Consider the following 17,692-nt stretch of genomic DNA (forward strand, 5'->3'; position numbering starts at 1 on the left):
ACTGCAACCGCCTGCCCCTCCCTGTCCTGTCTCCAGCTTTTAAAGGTGGCACCCATTGTTGCTGGCGAGGACCTGTGATTGTTGCAGATGGGGGCAATGGCGGCCAATTTGGTCAGGCCGAAGTGTTGGTTCCATGTCTGGAGGTGGCGACCACCACTGGGCTATTTGAATGCTTGGTTGGCGGGGATGGCAATGCTGTCGTGACTAGGGCTCGGAGGGACGTTCCCGTGCAGAAACTCTCCTCCATCTCCACCCACTCAACTCCCTGCTCCTTCACCCATCCCCTCATTCTTTCTGCTGTGGCTGCCCAGTGGCATAATTGTAGGTTTGGGAGGGCCAGGCCTCCCATTTTCTTTTTCCGTGTAGGATCCTTTTTTGGATCCTTGGGGATATAGATCGGTAGAGATCTGAACTGGAAGAGGAACCTGGGTAGTAGGTTCATCTTGACCGTCTGCACTCTTCCTGCCAGCGAGAATGGTAGTGTGTCCCACCTCTGCAGGTTCTTCTTTACCTCCTCCACTGGACTTGTCAGGTTCCATTTATGGATTTGTGTCCAGTTGTTGGCTATTTGGATCCCCAGGTCGTGGAATTGGTTTTGTGTTTGCTTGAACAGTATTCCTTCCAATCTGCCCCTCTCCTTTGCAGGTTCACCGAGAAAATTTCACTCTTGCTAAGGTTGAGTTTGTAGCCCGAGGAAGCCAGAATGAAGTGATTCATTCCATGCTGGCTTGGGGATCTGAGATGTAGAGGAGCAGGTCATCCGCATAGAGTGAAACCCTATACTCTCCGTCGCATCTCTGGGTATCATTCCAACTTTTTACTGCTTTGAAGGCGATTGGCAGTGGCTTGACTGCTAGGACCAACAGAAACGGCGACAACGGGCATCCCTGCCATGTGTCTCTGTGCAGCTGGAATTATTTTGTGCTGGTGATGGGTTTTGTTTTAATGTATTTTATTAAAAACATGCATCAAAGCAGGTTACAGCCAATAAACACACCGGGAAACATACTTCCCAACAATCAGTAAGCTGGTGGTGTTAGTCCGCACGCTCACAATAGGAGTGCTGTACAGAAGTTTCATCCAGGCGGTGAACCAAGGCCGAACCGCTCCAGTGCCTCTATGAAGTACTTCCACTCAATGCGAAGGCCTTTTCTGCGTCCAGGGAGATGATCACCTTTGACGTGTTCTTCCCGGGTCAGGTCATTATCACATTCAGCAAACGGCTGATGCTCTATGTTAGCTGCCTACCCTTGACTAAGCCCGTCTGGTCCTCTACGACCAACTCTGGTACGCAGTTCTCTAGTTACCTGGCCTTAGGCTCGTGCTAGGCTTGGTAGCAGAGTGTCCCTTACTAGCGAACAACCCCGGCAAGTGTGGGGCCAGTGCTGTTGCAAATGTTTTGTAGAAGTTCATCGGGAATCTTTCTTTTTTTATAAATTTAGAGTACCCAATTATTTTTTTCTTCAAATTAAGGGGCAATTTAGTGAGGGCATCCACTTAACGTGCACATTTTTGGTTGTGGGGATGAAACGCATGCAGACAGAGAATGTGCAAACTCCACACACACACCCAGGGCCGGGTTCGAACCCAGGTCCTCAGCGCCGTAGGCAGCAGTGATAACCACTGCGCCGCCGTGCCACCCCTTGAATGCTTCGTTGCCCGTGTCCGGTTTGGCTCCCAGCCTGCCGTTATTGTCCCTGATCTGCGCTTTTACCTTCATGGCTGCCTACTTTCTGATCTGCTTTGTCTCCGTGTTCATAAAAGGCCCCCTGTGTCTGGCGGGGTTGGTGCACTGCTTTCCTAGTGTAGAGCAGGTCAAAGTCCAGACATGATCCATTTCTAGTGTATTAAAATATATTTAGGGATAAACTTAAAAGCACCACTTAATTTTTTAAATTATAACTATATTTACTTCAAAATATAGCTTCTGAATGACCTGGAAAGACTGGTATATGTTCCTACTTCATAGTCTTCTGTTGGTTCTAAAGTAGGCTATTCGGTACTTCAAGCCTTTCCAATGTTCAATATAATCCTCTGTCACAATGACAAATTCCCATTTTCTTCCCATACCCATTCTAAAAACCCAAAACTTTCATGAAATGAGAAACACATAATAGATTAGCGAAGTTTAATTTGGCTTTTACAACAGAAAGAACAAACTTTTATCTATACATTGCTGGGACACCCAAAGCTCATCTAATGCTGTGTGTGATAGCAACACATTGTATATGAAAGAATTGACCATATGTGATCATTCTGAGAGAAGAATGTTGATCAGGACACCCGGCAAACACTTGTTTGTCTCCTAATTGCATCTTTAACGTGTAGCTGAAAATGCAGGCAACATCTTGGTTTAATGCATTAATTAACATATGTGCCTGCAACATTGCAGCACAGCAACCACACAGAGCTGTTTGCAAATTCTGCAGTGAATCTTGTGCCTAGAGCTTTCTTTTCAGATTGTAGTACTATCAACTCCTTGTGCAACTTTAATATTTTCAGAGTTGAGGTTTTTCTGATTTTTCTTGCACCAGTATATTGGTTAATCCATTTTGGATGTAGTTACCATAAGATATAGGAGCAGAATTAGGCCATTCAACCCATCGAGTCTGCCCTGCCATTCGATCATGGCTGATATGTTTCTCATCCCCATTTTCCTGCCTTCTCTCCATAACCCCTGATCTCCTTATTAATCAAGAATCTATCTCTCTGTATTAAAGACACTCAGTGACTTGGCCTCCACAGCCTTCTGAGGCTGTGCCCTCGGGTTCTGGTTTCTCCTACCAGTGGAAACATCATCTCCACATCCACTCTATCTAGGCCTCTTAGTATTCTGTTAGTTTCAGTAACATCCCTCCTCATCCTTCCAAACTTCATCGAGTACAGGCCCAGAATCCTCGACCACTCCTCATATGACAAGCTCTTCATTCCGGCGATCATTCTTATGAACCTCCTCTGGGCCCCTCCAAGGCCAGCACATCCTTCCTTGAAAACCGCCCACAATATTCCAAATGGAGTCTGAACAGAGCCTTATACAACCTCAGCAATACTGCTCTTGTATTCTAACCCCCTCAAAATGAATTCTAACATTGCATTTGCCTTCATAACGGCCAACTGAACCTGCTCTTTAACCTTAAGAGGATCCTGAACTAAGACCCCTAAGTCCCTTTGAGCTTCAGATTTCTTTTCCCATTTAGCCAATAGTCTATGCCTCTATTCTTCCTACCAAAGTGCATAACCTCAGACTTTTCCACATCTGCCACTTCTTGCCCACTCTCCTTGCCTATCCAAGCCCTTCTGCAGCCTCCCCATTTCCTCAATGCTACCTGTTCCTCTACATATCTTTGTATCATCTGCAAACTTAACAACAGTGCCTTCAATTCCCTCTTCCAGATTGTTAATGCATATCGTGAATAGTTGTGTCCCAACACTGACGCAGAACACATCACTGCTGTCAACCTGAAAATGACTCCTTTATGCCCCCACTCTGCTTTCTGCCAGTCAGCCAATCCTCTCTCTATGCCGGTACCTTGCCTCTAACGTCATGGGCTCTTATCATATTTAGCAGCTTCCTGTACAGCATCTTGTCAAAGGATTGATGGAACTCCAAATAGATCACGTCCATTGGCTCTTTTTATGTAACTTCCTTGTTACCTCCTCAAAGAATTCTAACAGATGTGTCAGGCATGACCTCCCCTTGACAAAGCCGTGCTGACTCAGCCCTATTTTACCATGCACTTCTCAGTACTTCACAATCTCATCCTTAATGATGGACTCTTACATAAGTTGAGTATCTTTTTGGAAATAACTGTGATCACTTAATAATGAAGTCATTAGTTGTCCATGTTACTGCTGGAATTTTGGGCAGTAACAGCAAGTAAAAATGTTATAACCAAAACCTTCTATCATACCTGACCGTCAGAATCTTGACAACAAAGAGACAGACTACTCGCAACTTCAGTACATACAGTTCTGATATTTTATCCATTTTGTAGAAGCCAGACATCTGGTTTGAGCATTCAGAATAAACCAACCACTCGTGCAGCCAAAAGAATAAGCAGCCCTCAGCATTTACCAGTAACTGAACGAGAACGACGTTCATCAGTTTCAGCAAAACAGAAACTAACTTCTGATACAAAGGCTGGGAAACCTCCAGCAACCATGTCGATTACAAGGTAAAGCCACAAAACAAATATTAATTTTATAACCATCTGTTTATCCCTCTTGTTGAAAATTAGTGCATATTTAATTAACTTTCTGTTGAGACATTTCAATTGGTCCCAGCAATCTATTTCCAACAAAGTTGCAACATGTTTAATTTTGCCATTTTCAGATTTTGGGGGGGGGGGGGAATTTGGTTTAAGTTTATTATCACAAGAATTTGTTACTATTAAATAGGCTACCTTGATGTTGTCGCTAATTTTAATTAATGTATGCTGCAACAAGTTTAGGTGTAAAACTAATTGTTTGATTTGAGTGATATTGAGTGCTTGGAATTAACAAGCAAGTTAAAGTTACAGTTTATGGCAATAAATCCTGGAAGGTGCCAAATTCAATATGCAGCTTTCTGAATATGTTTTGGGTGAAAGGGAGCTAATGCTGGTGCAAAAACGTACGCAGAAGTGTTACTGAGACGCTGGACTTCCATCAGAACAAGTAAGGAGACAGAATAATGAGATGCCTCGACATTTATACAGAGTGGAAGGCCCTTTTGTTTGAGCATGGATACCCATCTTAATGTACTGGCCTTGGAGAAAGATTTGGTGATAGACTGGATAAACTTGGGTTATTGACACAGGAGCTGAGGCTATTAAGGGATGATCTGATATAAAGGAAATTGATAGGACCTCTAGGATACAACTCTTCCTCTTATTTATGCAGTGAGTACAAAGACAACATGGAAGTACAGCAAACGATTAGGAAGACAAATGCATGTTTACCTTTATTGCAAGGGAATTGGAGTATGAGACCAAGGAAGTCTTGCTGGAATTGTACAGGATTTTGGCGAGACCACGCCTGGAGTATGCGCAGTTTGGGTCTGACCCAAGGATGGATTTACTTCCATTGGAAGCTGTTCTAGATTGGTACCTGGGATGAGAGCACTATGTTGAGAGGGTGTATAAATTGGGCCTGTATTCTCTGGAGTTTAGAAGAGTGAGAGCTGACCATTGGAACATACAAGTTTCTGAAGGGGCTTGACAGGGTAGACACAGGTTGTTTCCCTTGGCTGGGGAATCGAGAACACGGGCAGAGGCTTGGGATAAGGGGTTGATCATTTAGGACTGTGATGAGCAGTTTCTTCGTTCAAAGGATTGAGAAGTCTTTAGAATTCTCTACCCCAATGTTAGTGTTCGCTTTTTTTTTCAAACTTTATTGGCTTTTGCAAAAAGGTAGATTGTAAAATGAAGACTGAAAAAGTTCGAGAAAGGGGGTTAAAAATTACAGAATTATTCAACTCCTAGATCTGTCAAAATAAATTGAAAGTTGCCAAGCTGAAAGAAATTTCTTCAATTGATCCGCATGAGGTATATTTAATCCTTTTAAGTTTAAGAAACACCATCATCTCCTTGACACATTGCAAGTGCGAGATTGGAGCCACAGACTTCCAATTAGATAAGATACGTCAATGTGCAAGCAATGAGGTGAAGGCCAAGGCATATGACTGGTGGTGATCTACAGCTATCTCACCAGGGATACCAATAATGTGGTTAATATCAATAGGTTTGCCAAACATTTGAAAAGGTTGAGAATACAGAGGACCAAGAAGTAGCCAGCCTTGGACAGTCCTGACCAATGGATAAAGTGTCGCTTTGTGTTCTAACAAAGGTCTGAAGTTATACTTTAAAAGATTGTTAAATCATATATTACAGATATTCCCAGGTAACTAAAATTATCAGAAGCCAAATTAAAAGGGAAATAGGCAAAAGATAGGTCTAATGCAGAATTAATTGGAAAAAGCAACCAATTTCCAAGATTTAGTTTGTATCCTGAAAATTTACCAAACTGGAGCAGAGTGTTGAGAACATTGGGTATTGTCACAACCGGGTCAGATATGTGCAACAAAAGACTGGCAGCATAAAGAGAGAGTTTATGACATAAACCTTCCCTGTTAATTCCAATGACATCTTTATTAAATCAAAGGGACACGGCAAGTGGTTCATTAGCAATATCAAAAAGAATTTGGGATAAAGGACATCCCTGTCTGGTGCCTCTGTGGGCAGGACAATAAGCAGAGTATAAAAGATTAGTATGGATTAATCCATAACATAAAAACTGGACCAAAACCAAATGTTTCTAAAACTTTGAATAAATAGTCCCATTGTACACCGTTGAATGCCCTTTCAGCACCTAAGGAAATTATAACTCCTGGAAGAGGAGGTGTTGTCATGGAATAAATAAGAAATAACCACCTTAAGCTGCAGAATAACTGTTGACCCTTAAAGGCAAATAAATCAGGCGAGAATATAGTTGGAAAAATGGACACCAGACAGAGGGCAGAAGCTTTGGCTAGTGGCTTGTAATCCATGTTTAACAGAGAAATAGGGTGATAGGAGCTATATTCAAAGGGGTCCTTACCCTTTTTCTGCATTAGTGAGATGTTTGCCTGATTTGAGGAGGATTACCACGAGAAAATGATTCTGTGTAACCAATGGCAGCTCCTCACAGACCACGTGGTTTGGTTGGAGTGGCAGTTGGATGCACTTAGGAGCATGCAGGTGGCGGAAAGCATCATAGATAGGAGTTATAGAGACATGGTTGCACCCAAGGTGCAGGCAGACAGGTGGGTGACCGCTAGAAAGGGCAGGCAGTCAGCGCAGGAATCCTCTGTGGCTTTCCCCCTGTCTAACAGGTAAACCGTTTTGGATACTGTTGAGGGGGATAACCTATCGGGAAAACAACAGCAATCTGAGCAGTGGCACCACAACTTGCTCTGCTGCTCAGCAGGGAAGGGCAAAGTGCAGGAGAGCGCTAGTTATAGTGAGGGGCCCAGATAGGCGCTTCTATGGACTTGAAAGAGACTCCAGGATGGTATGTTGCCTTACTTGAGAGGCAGCACGGTAGCATTGTGGATGGCACAATTGCTTCACAGCTCCAGGGTCCCAGGTTCGATTCCGGCTTGGGTCACTGTCTGTGCAGAGTCTGCACATCCTCCCAGTGTGTGTGTGGGTTTCCTCCGGGTGCTCCGGTTTCCTCCCACAGTCCAAAAATGTGCAGGTTAGGTGGATTGGCCATGTTAAATTGCCCTTAGTGTCCAAAATTGTCCTTGGTGTTAGGTGGGGTTGCTGGGTTATTGGGATAGGGTGGAGGTGTTGAGCTTGGGTCGGGTGCTCTTTCCAAGAGCTGGTGCAGACTCGATGGGCCGAATGGCCTCCTGCACTGTAAATTCTATGATCTGGTGCCAGGGTCAAGGATGTCTGAACGAACACAGGACATCCTGAAGGGGGAGATTGAACAGCCAGAGGTCTTGGTACACAGAGGTACTAACGACATAAGCAGGAAGAGTGATGAGGTCCTGCAGAAGGAGTTCAGGGAGTTGGGCAGTAAACTAAAAGGCAGGACCTCTAGGGTTGTAATCTCAGGATTACTCCCTGTGTCACGTGCCAGTAAGGCTAAAAATAGGATAGTGCAGCTAAACACGTGGCTAAACTGGTGGTGTAGGAGGGAGGGTTTCAGATTTTTGGACCATTGGGATCTCTTCCGGGGCAGGTGGGTCCTGTACAAGAAGGACGGGTTACATCTAAACTAGAGGGGCACTGATATCCTGGCTGGGAGGTTTGCTAGATTCAATCGGGAGGATTTAAACTAGTATGGCAGGGGATGGAAACCAGAATGTTAGTTTAGAAGGTGTAATAACTGAAGGGGAAATAGAGAACCAAAATAAAAGAACAACATCACCCTCAGGCTGAGCTCAAAAGGTGACAAATGTGAACACCCTAGGGTTCTGAAAGAGATAGCTCAGGAGATTGTGGAGGCATTGGTGATCTTGCAGGAATCACTGGAGACAGGTAGAGTCCCAGATGACTGGAAAGTGGTCAATGCAGGATTGAGGGTGTTGTACCTAAATGCGCCCAGTATATGGAACAAGGTAAATGAACTTGTTGCGCACATTAAAATTGGCCAGTACAATGTTGTGGGCATCATAGAGACGTGGCTGCAAGGGGATCAGGGCTGGGATCTCAATGTCCAAGGATGTGTGTCCTATCGAAAGGACAGGCAGATGGGCAAAGGGGGTGGGGTTGCATTGTCAGTAAGGAATGAAGTTAAATCGATAGCAAGGAGTGATATAGGATCAGAAGGCATAGAATCTCTGTGGGTAGAGTTGAGGAATCGCAACGGTAAAAAGTCCCTGATGGGAGTTATGTACAGGCCCCCTAGCAATAGTCAACATGTGGGGCAGAAAATAAATCAGAAGATAGAAAAGGCATGTAAAAAAGGTAAAATTACAATAATCATTGGGGGCTTCAATATGTAGGTGGACTGGGAAAATCAGGTTGATAGTGGATCCCCAAAAAAAGGAATTTGTGGAATGTCTAAGAAATGTTTTTTTGGAGCAGCTTGTGATAGAACCTACTGGCAATTCTGGATTTGGTGATGGGTAATGAGGCAGACTTACCCTTAGGGAGCAGTGACTACAATATGATAGAATTTACCTTGCAATTTGAGATGGAGAAGCTGCAATCAGATGTAATGGTATTACAATTAAATAATGGTAACTACAAACATGAGGGAGGAGCTGGCCAGAGTTGATTGGAAAATGAGCCTGACATGGAAGACAGTGGAACAGCAATGGCAGGAATTTAGACATAGACATAGAATTTACAGTGCAGAAGGAGGCCATTCGGCCCATCGAGTCTGCACCGGCTCCTGGAAAGAGCACCCTACCCAGGGTCAACACCTCCACCCTATCCCCATAACCCAGTAACCCCACCCAACACTAAGGGCAATTTTGGACACTAAGGGCAATTTTGGACACTAAGGGCAATTTATCATGGCCAATCCACCTAACCTGCACATCTTTGGACTGTGGGAGGAAACCGGACCACCCGGAGGAAACCCACGCACACACAGGGAGGATGTGCAGACTCTGCACAGACAGTGACCCAAGCCGGAATCGAACCTGGGACCCTGGAGCTGTGAAGCGATTGTGCTATCCACAATGCTACCGCCCTGCCTGGGCGTTATAAGAGAGAAACAACAGAAATTCATGCCAAGGAGGAGGAAATATGTTGAGGGGAGGACAAGGCATCGATGGCTGACTAGGAAAGTCAAGGACAGCATAAAAGCTAAAGAAAAAGCGTACAAAGTGGCGAGAATTAGTGGGAAGCCTTTAAAAACGATCAGAGGACAACTAAAAAAGCAATAAAGGGGGAGAAGATAAAGTAAGAGTACAAGCTAGCTAGTAATTTAAAGGAAGATAGGAAGACTTTTTTTCAATATATTAAAGAGAGAGGCAAAAATAGACATTGGACCACTGGAAAGTAATAATGTGGCTTGAGAAGTAATAATAGGAAACAAAGAAATGGCAGATGAACTGAATAGTTACTTTGCATCAGTCTTCATGGTGGAAGATACCAGTGGGATGCAAGAGCTCCGGGAGAATCGGGACAGAGGCGAGTGCAGTGACCATCACTAAGGAGAAGGTTCTGGGGAAACTGAATGGTCTGAATGTGGATAAATTACCTGGACCAGGTGGTCTACACCCCAGGGTTCTGAAAGAGATAGCTCAGGAGATTGTGGAGGCATTGGTGATCTTGCAGGAATCACTGGAGGCAGGAAGGCAGATGACTGGAAAGTGGCTAATGTAATACCCCTGTTGAAATGAAATGAAAATTGCTTATTGTCACAAGTAGGCTTCAAATGAAGTTTCTGTGAAAAGCCCCTAGTTGCCACATTCCGGCACCTGTTCGGGGAGGCTGATACGGGAATTGAACTGTGCTGCTGGCCTGCCTTGGTCTGCTTTAAGAAGGGAGGAAGATGGAAAATTATAGGCCGGTTAGCTTGACTTTGGTCATTGGTAAGATTTTAGAGTCCATTATTAAAGATGAGATTGCGGAGTACTTGGAAGTGCATGATAAAATAGGACTGAGTCAGCACGGCTTCGTCAAGGGGAGCTCATGTCTGACAAATCTGGAGAACCAGTGGACGTGATTTATTTAGGTGTCCAGAAGGCCTTTGACAAGGTGCCACATAAGAGACTGTTAAATAAGTTGAGAGCCCATGGTGTTAAAGGTAAGATCCTGGCATGCATAGAGGATTGGCTGACTGGCAGAAGGCAGAGTTGGGATAAAGAGGTATTTTTCAGGATGACTAGTGGTGTACCTTGGGGGTCGGTGCTGGGACCACAACTTTTCACAATATACATTAATGATCTGGAGGAAGGAACTGAAGGCACTTTTGCTAAATTTGCAGATGATACAAAGATCTGTAGAGGGGCAGGCAGTATTGAGGAAGCAGGCAGGCTGCAGAAGGACTTGGACAGGCTAGGAGAGTGGGCAAATAAGTGGCAGATGGAATACAATGTGGAAAAGTGAGAGGTTATGCACTTTGGAAGGAGAAATTAAGGCATAGACTATTTTCTAAATGGGAAGATGCTGAGAAAATCAGAAGCACAAGGGGACTTGGGAGTCCTTGTTCATGATTCTCTTAAGGTTAACGTGCAGGTTCAGTCGGCAGTTAGGAAGGCAAATGCAATGTTAGCATTCATGTCGAGAGGGCGAGAATACAAGACCAGGGATGTACTTCTGAGGCTACACAAGGCTCTTGTCAGACCCCATTTGGAGTATTGTGAGCAGTTTTGGGCCCCATATCTGAGGAAGGATGTGCAGGCCTTGGAAAGGGTCCAGAGGAGGTTCACAAGAATGATTCCCAGAATGAAGAGCTTATCGTATGAGGAACGGTTGAGAACTCTGGATCTGTACTTGTTCATTTTAGAAAGATGAGGGGGGATCTTATTGAAACTTACAGGATGTTTCAACTTGTAGGAAAAATTAGAACCAGAGGACACAGCCTCAGACTAAAGGGACGATCTTTTAGAACAGACATGAGGAGGAGTTTTTTCAGCCAGAGGGTGGTGAATCTGTGGAACTCTTTGTTGCAGAGGGCTGTGGAGGCCAAGTCGCTGAATGTCTTTAAGACAGAGATAGATAGGTTTTTGATCACGCAGACATGGGAGTAAGTGCAAACTCCACACAGTCACCCAAGACCGGAATTGAACCTGGGTCCCTGGCGCTGTGAGGCAACTGTACCATCATGCCATCCTGGAAAAAGATAACAATAGAAGTTACGTAAAGCTTTGGCACCAAATAAATTAAATTGACAAGGGAAATGTTAAGTTTTGTTTCTCTAAACATAAATAATGTTGCTCTAAGTAGGTGCTCAGAAAAGGCCTGCTTTCATATCATGTCGCCGAGCCCCCCCGCCCCCCCACCAAGCTCCATTATTAAGTGTTATTTATGATCAAGATCAATTTTTGATCTCTCAAGGAAACAAGAAATGGGGAGTGAACAGGAAAATTGAATCGAGGCAGAAGGTCAGCTTTATTTATATTGAATGGCAGAGCAGGTTAGAGGGGCCATATGATCGATTGCTGCTTGCATTTCATATTTTCTAATGTCCCCTTTAGTAAGGTAATCCAGAAAAAGTTAATTCGCCTATAATTGACCAAGTGTTGAAAACATTCTATAGAATTCAGGGCTCCAGATGGACATACAGGAGATATAAGCATATTAATGAATTTGGAGAAAGTGTCAGAATTTGGAATTAGAGATGTGGTGCCATGGATAACCAAATGAAATTGCATACTCTTGGGCTACGTGGCCTCTCTGTTTCTTGATTATTTTTTTTGTTTCATTCACGGAATGTGAGCATTACTTCCATTTATTCACCTTCTCTAATTTACTTTGAGAAGGTGCCATCACCTTGAATACAACTGAATGTCTTGCTGGGATCTTTCAGAAGGCCGTTAATAGTTAACCATCTTGCTCTGGGTCTGGAGTCACGAGACGGCCTGGCTAGGTAAAGACAGCAAATTTCCATCCCTAAAGAGCATTAGTGAACCAATTAGATTTTTAAAACAATACGGTAGTTTTATGGTCACCACTGATGGGAGTTTCCTTTTAATTTAGCTTAATTTAATTTTCTTGTTGCTCTCATGATTGGATTTGAACTTGTTTAACTGTGCCACTTGCTGATAGGATTACTGATTTCAGCACAAATGTACTTTGCTATTGCCGTTAACTAGTACCATGGTGACCTGCAGCAAAATAATATTTTCATCTGATTGGTAATGGAAACCGTTTTATTTTGTATCATTTTTTGTATGGTCTCAAAGCAACCCTGTCTTTTTAGTAGAGACTTGGGTTAGCATTTGTCCATCAGTTTGCATTCAAATCATAGAAGTGTTTTCTATTAATGTATATCTATGTTAATCTGATAATATAGAACATAGAACAGTACAGCACAGAACAGGCCCTTCGGCCCTCGATGTTGTGCCGAGCAATGATCACCCTACTTAAACCCACGTAACCCAACAATCCCCCCATTAACCTTACACTACGGGCAATTTAGCATGGCCAATCCACCTAACCCGCACATCTTTGGTCTGTGGGAGGAAACCGGAGCACCCGGAGGAAACCCACGCACACACGGGGAGGACGTGCAGACTCCACACAGACAGTGACCCAGCCGGGAATCGAACCTGGGACCCTGGAGCTGTGAAGCATTGATGCTAACTACCATGCTACCGTGAGGCCCCCGCCATGCTACCGTGATATATTACTTGTATTTACATGGAATTTTTAATGTAATAAAACTTATGAAGGGGCATCACGGAAATGATATAAAACAAAATTTGACACAAAGCCACATAGATGATGCTGTAGGGCAGCTGACCATAAGCTTGATCAAAGAGTTAGGTTTTAATGAGCCTCTTAAAGGTGAAAAGTGAGTAGAGGCAAATAAATATAGAGTGTATTGCATCCAGAGCTTGGGGCATAGGGGTGAAGACATAGCCACACCCTTGGGGTGAAGACATAGCCACACGGAACAATAAAAAAAAAATCAGGGATACTCAGGAGGCCAGAATTAAAGGAACACAGATAACTTTGAGGGTTGTGTGGTTGCAGGAAATTACAGAGCTAAGGAGAAGCAAGGCCATCATTCGAAAACTAGAATGATAATCTTAAAATCGAGGTGCTGCTTAATTGGGAACAAATATAAACCAATGAGCACAGGGCTGATAGGTGTCCTGTTCTATGATTCTATGTTTCAATGAACACAGGGCTGGTAGGTGGACAGGACTTGGTGTGAGTTAAGACACGGCGGCAGAATTTTGTATGCCCATTTCACAGTGTGAGAAAATGGGCGTTGACCATGTGTGTGTTTTAGCGGCAAAGTACACTTCTTGTATATTAATTACATATTGTGTAAATTGATTTTTTTGACTGATGTAGGTCACCTAATTTTGGTCATCTTAGAATTGAAAACTGATTGGGATTTAGAACAGCACAATCATTTTTGGGATTTTCTGAGATTGCCCATTGTGTACGGTTGACGCAGCAAAGGTGCATTATGGTGTTAGAAGCATGTTACTAGCATGCAGTGGAAAGCCTTTTAGAGTTTTTCACAACTTGTTGATCAGTTCATTTCTTGTGGCTACAATTTTGAAATTTCAGGAGCAAACCACTCCTCAGCCTGCATAGCTTCATAGCTGGCGGATCCCACTTTGCTGGTGCAAGCAGCATCTTTTTAAAGTGTGACAATCCCTGTTGATATAACGGGACGGAAGATTCGAGAATGGAACCCTGGCTCAAATGGTCGTAACTTTCTTTTATAAAACTTGGAGGAACAGTGTCACAGGATCACTAATTAGTTTTAACAAGAAAAAACATTTATTAAACGTGAAAAATTGGATACGATACGGTATGATTGGATATGGTACAATTAGATATGATGCGACATGGTAGTACAGTGGTTAACACTGTTGCTTCACGCGCCACCAGGTTCGATTCCAGGCTTGGGTCACTGTCTGTGCGGAATCTGAACGTTCTCCCCATCTCTGCATGAGTTTCCTCTAGGTGCTCCAGTTTCCTTCCACAAGTCCCAAAAGTGTGAGGTGAATTGGACATTCTGAATTCTCCCTCAGTGCACCCGAACAGGCACCATAGTGTTGCGACCACAGGATTTTCATAGTAACTTAATTGCAATGTTAATGTAAGCCTACTTGTGACACTAATAATGATTATTATAATTATACTTCTTTACACCCTTTTTCTTAATTACGCACCGATTTTAGAATTAATACTGACTACAAAGTACATCATAAACTACAGTGGCCTCATTAACAGACAGTCGCTTTAAGCACACAGATTGGTCGTGGTCCAATACAAATGCTCTGCTCTGAACCCAAGCTAGTGCCTATGAATTTCTTCTCATAATTCCCTTCCCTCCAGATTGTCACAGGAGTTTCCAAACTCCACTCCCAAAAATATCTTTTAAAATATTATTTCACAATAATGCTTTCCATTAGCAGCTTGCATTCCAAAATCCAAGCCAGGTTTTTTTACAAATTACTCTAAACGAAGTTTCTGCTCCACTATTAGCAGCACCTCCAGTCTACGTTTTAACACAGCCTCCTTTAGAATATCTTTGTCTTGACTGCTGGACGAACTTCACAATTGCTTTAACTCTAGACTCCCAGACTGTATTAAAGTAGCATCAAACTTTTGATGTACTTCTGAAGTCGTGAACACAGCGCAGTCCATCACGCAATCCCGTCTCCCATCCATTGACTGTCTATACCTCCTACTGCCTTGGGACAGCGGGCAGCATAATGCTCTTCCTACTTTGTCCATTGGGCAGGAGATACAAAGTCTGAGAACACACACTAACAGATTCAAAAACGCCTTCTTCCCCACTGTTACCAGACTCCTAACTGACTCTTTTATGGACTGGTCTGATCTCTTCACACATCTTCTCTACTGAGTTGTACTACACTCCTGTATGCTTCACCCAATGCCTGTGTTTATGCATTTACATTGTGTATTTATGTTTGTTCTATGTTTTTTTCATGTATGGAATGATCTGTCTGAACTATATGCAGAACAATACTTTTCACTGTACCTCGGTACATGTGATAAACAAACAAACAAATCTGCTTTCCCACTCTAATTCTGGTTACTGCAATTGCCTTTTTAACTCAGAACACTTTGTTTACTCTTCCTTGAATTCTTCTGAACAGTACCTTGGTCACTGTTCTCTTCAGTTGCCTTAAGACATTCTATCGTTCCCAATTCCCTGGTTATCTGGACAGTAACTGATTCTTTAGGAAGCCTGCCTCTTTGCGGCTCCCTTCTTGTCTAGTCTTCTGGCAGAGTTGAAAGATGTTCACTCCTCGTGCCCTGTCTTCAACTGCGATATATCCAGCTAAAGCCTGAAAACATCCCTACCTTGCAAGGCCTCCAGTTGCTAAGCAACCAGTGCTACAATTATTCTTCATGCCTTAACCCTCTCGAAGCACAATAGAATCACAGTTAGAACTGAACCAACCCCACACATACAAAAAACACCTATCTCCAGCAAGAATCTAACTATAGGTTTTGCCCTTCCTCGCACAAAAACATTAAATTGAACATACTTAAAACTGTACCTTATTTCTACTGTTCATAATATAAAAATTAATTCCTTAAAAATACCTTTGTTTTCCTAACCAAAAGTAATAATCGTTGGCGGAGCTCATCTGAAAAATGCAAATTAGACTGACATTGGGAAATTTGGCAGGGTGAGTACTAACTTGGTTAACTGAAAATGAAATTGTGCCCCATCAAAAAAGTAGCTATAAAACCACTGAGAAAAATCTGGATCACATATTGACGGAGTGTGGATATTGTGATAAGAGCAAAATACTGCCGATGCTGGAAATCTGAAATAGAAACAGAAAATTCTGGATAAACCCAGCAGGTCTAGCAGCATCTGTGGAGAGAGAAACCAAGTTAACATTTCGAGTCCATAGGACCTGCTGGAATATTGTGATCAGGAATGAATTCTAAACTGAACATTCAGATCCAAATATAATACCTAATGTATGCCACAATTTTGTTGCTTCACAGATCAAAGAGTCAACCACCTGTGACTAAACAAGGACGCAAACGTGAAGCGAGTCCAGGAGAACGAAGAAGGGGACAACATAAAATAGAAGTGCCACCAAAAAGAACAAGGCGATAACTAAGAATGCTCGATGTTGCTATTCTGACTCCATAAAATTGTTAAGCTACCGTGTACATTGTATATTATAAATTAAGTTATATTTGTTGTAGTAACGTAAGGGAAACGTGAAGTCAGTATTGATAGGTTAAATCTGTTTTTACTGTACTTAAAATTCTGTGTTGTATGTGGGAAATGGTAACAAAAATGTTGACGTGCTTTTACTTGTTGTAACTTGCAATTTTAAGTACGAAGTTTTCATTCTATGAATGTATTTTATTTTTACCAAATCCTATTTAATTGATAAAATTGTTTGCTGATACTAAGCAACTGAGGGATGCAACTATTCACAATATAATACTGTACATTGATAGGCATCTCTTGGAAATGTTCCATATGTTACATCCTTGGAATGGGTGACCAAAATATTTTGTATTGAAGTAAAACTTATTGAGCATGTACAAATGGTTTATAATAAAAAATACTTGTTTATATCGTGCCTTATCATGCAGAGACACTTGGAAACACTTCACACCTTGAAATAATTTCAAGGTGCATTGATGCTAATTAGGCAAAGACTGTATTGAGGTTTCATTTTAATGCATCATATAATGTTTTGAAAACTTATGTAATATGTGGTACTATGTGAACACTTTGTCCATCAGGTTCCTGACATCATACTTTGTTTAACATGTGAACTTATTTTTTTATAAAAAAAAGCAGCAAGATCATCATTAATGTTGAGAGCTTCTTATCTAGATCTGATATGCATTTTCCAATCTCCATGGTTCTCTCATCAAATGCCTAAGTTCTGACTTTGTGATGTGAATACGAAACAGTAATTTTCAAGAGAAAAGGGCAGTCTGAGCTGACCAGTCTTACAAAATTCCACAAATCTCTTGACAAACAAAAGTAAACTTGTTTACAGCAATTAGGCTTTGTGCTCTCCAAATATTAGAGTCTAAATGCATGCATCTAACCACGCTTGTTATGCAAGTGAATTGTCAAAAAGATTTTCAGTGAGAATAAGCATCATGGTATTCGAAAGTGCTGTTTAGAATCATTAAAGTTCTACTGTGCAGAAGGAGACCTTTCGGCCCATTGAGTCTGCACCTACATGAGCCCCTCAGCCCCACTCCCCTGCACTATCCCCATAACCTAACCTGTATATCCCTGCACACTAAGGGACAATTTAGCACAGCCAATCCACCTAACCTGCACATGTTTGGACTGTGGGAGGAAACCGGAGCACCTGGAGGAAATCCACATAGACAATGGGGAGAAAGTGCAAACTCCGCACCGTCGGCCAATGTCTGAATTGAACCTCGCTCCCTGCTGCTGTGAGACAGCATTGCTAACCACCATCCCACCCTATCAAGCATTCCCAGGGCAGATGCAGCCAGGGTAAAACATCCTGCCACATTGCCCCCATTAATCACACCCAGGGCAGAAACTGGATTGGGGGGGGGGGGGGGGGGGGGGGTAGGAGAAC

General features: G+C 42.8%; 1 protein-coding gene across 4 annotated transcripts in view; it reads left to right on the forward strand.

The window, feature by feature from the left end:
* LOC119963065 (biorientation of chromosomes in cell division protein 1-like 1) overlaps positions 1-16,931 on the forward strand; it is a 31,874-nt gene extending 14,943 nt beyond the window's left edge. For 2 of the 4 annotated variants that reach the window (XM_038791623.1, XM_038791622.1), the window contains 2 exons: positions 3,996-4,175; positions 16,107-16,931. In XM_038791623.1, coding sequence (XP_038647551.1) covers positions 3,996-4,175; positions 16,107-16,221 — 295 coding nt within the window. In that variant the 3' untranslated portion in view covers positions 16,222-16,931. The remainder of the gene's footprint in view (positions 1-3,995; positions 4,176-16,106) is intronic. The other 2 variants (XM_038791620.1, XM_038791621.1) reach the window with 2 other exon arrangements.
* Positions 16,932-17,692: the final 761 nt, after the last annotated feature.

Source organism: Scyliorhinus canicula, chromosome 3 (genome assembly GCF_902713615.1).
Source record: "Scyliorhinus canicula chromosome 3, sScyCan1.1, whole genome shotgun sequence".
Taxonomy (NCBI): domain Eukaryota; kingdom Metazoa; phylum Chordata; class Chondrichthyes; order Carcharhiniformes; family Scyliorhinidae; genus Scyliorhinus; species Scyliorhinus canicula.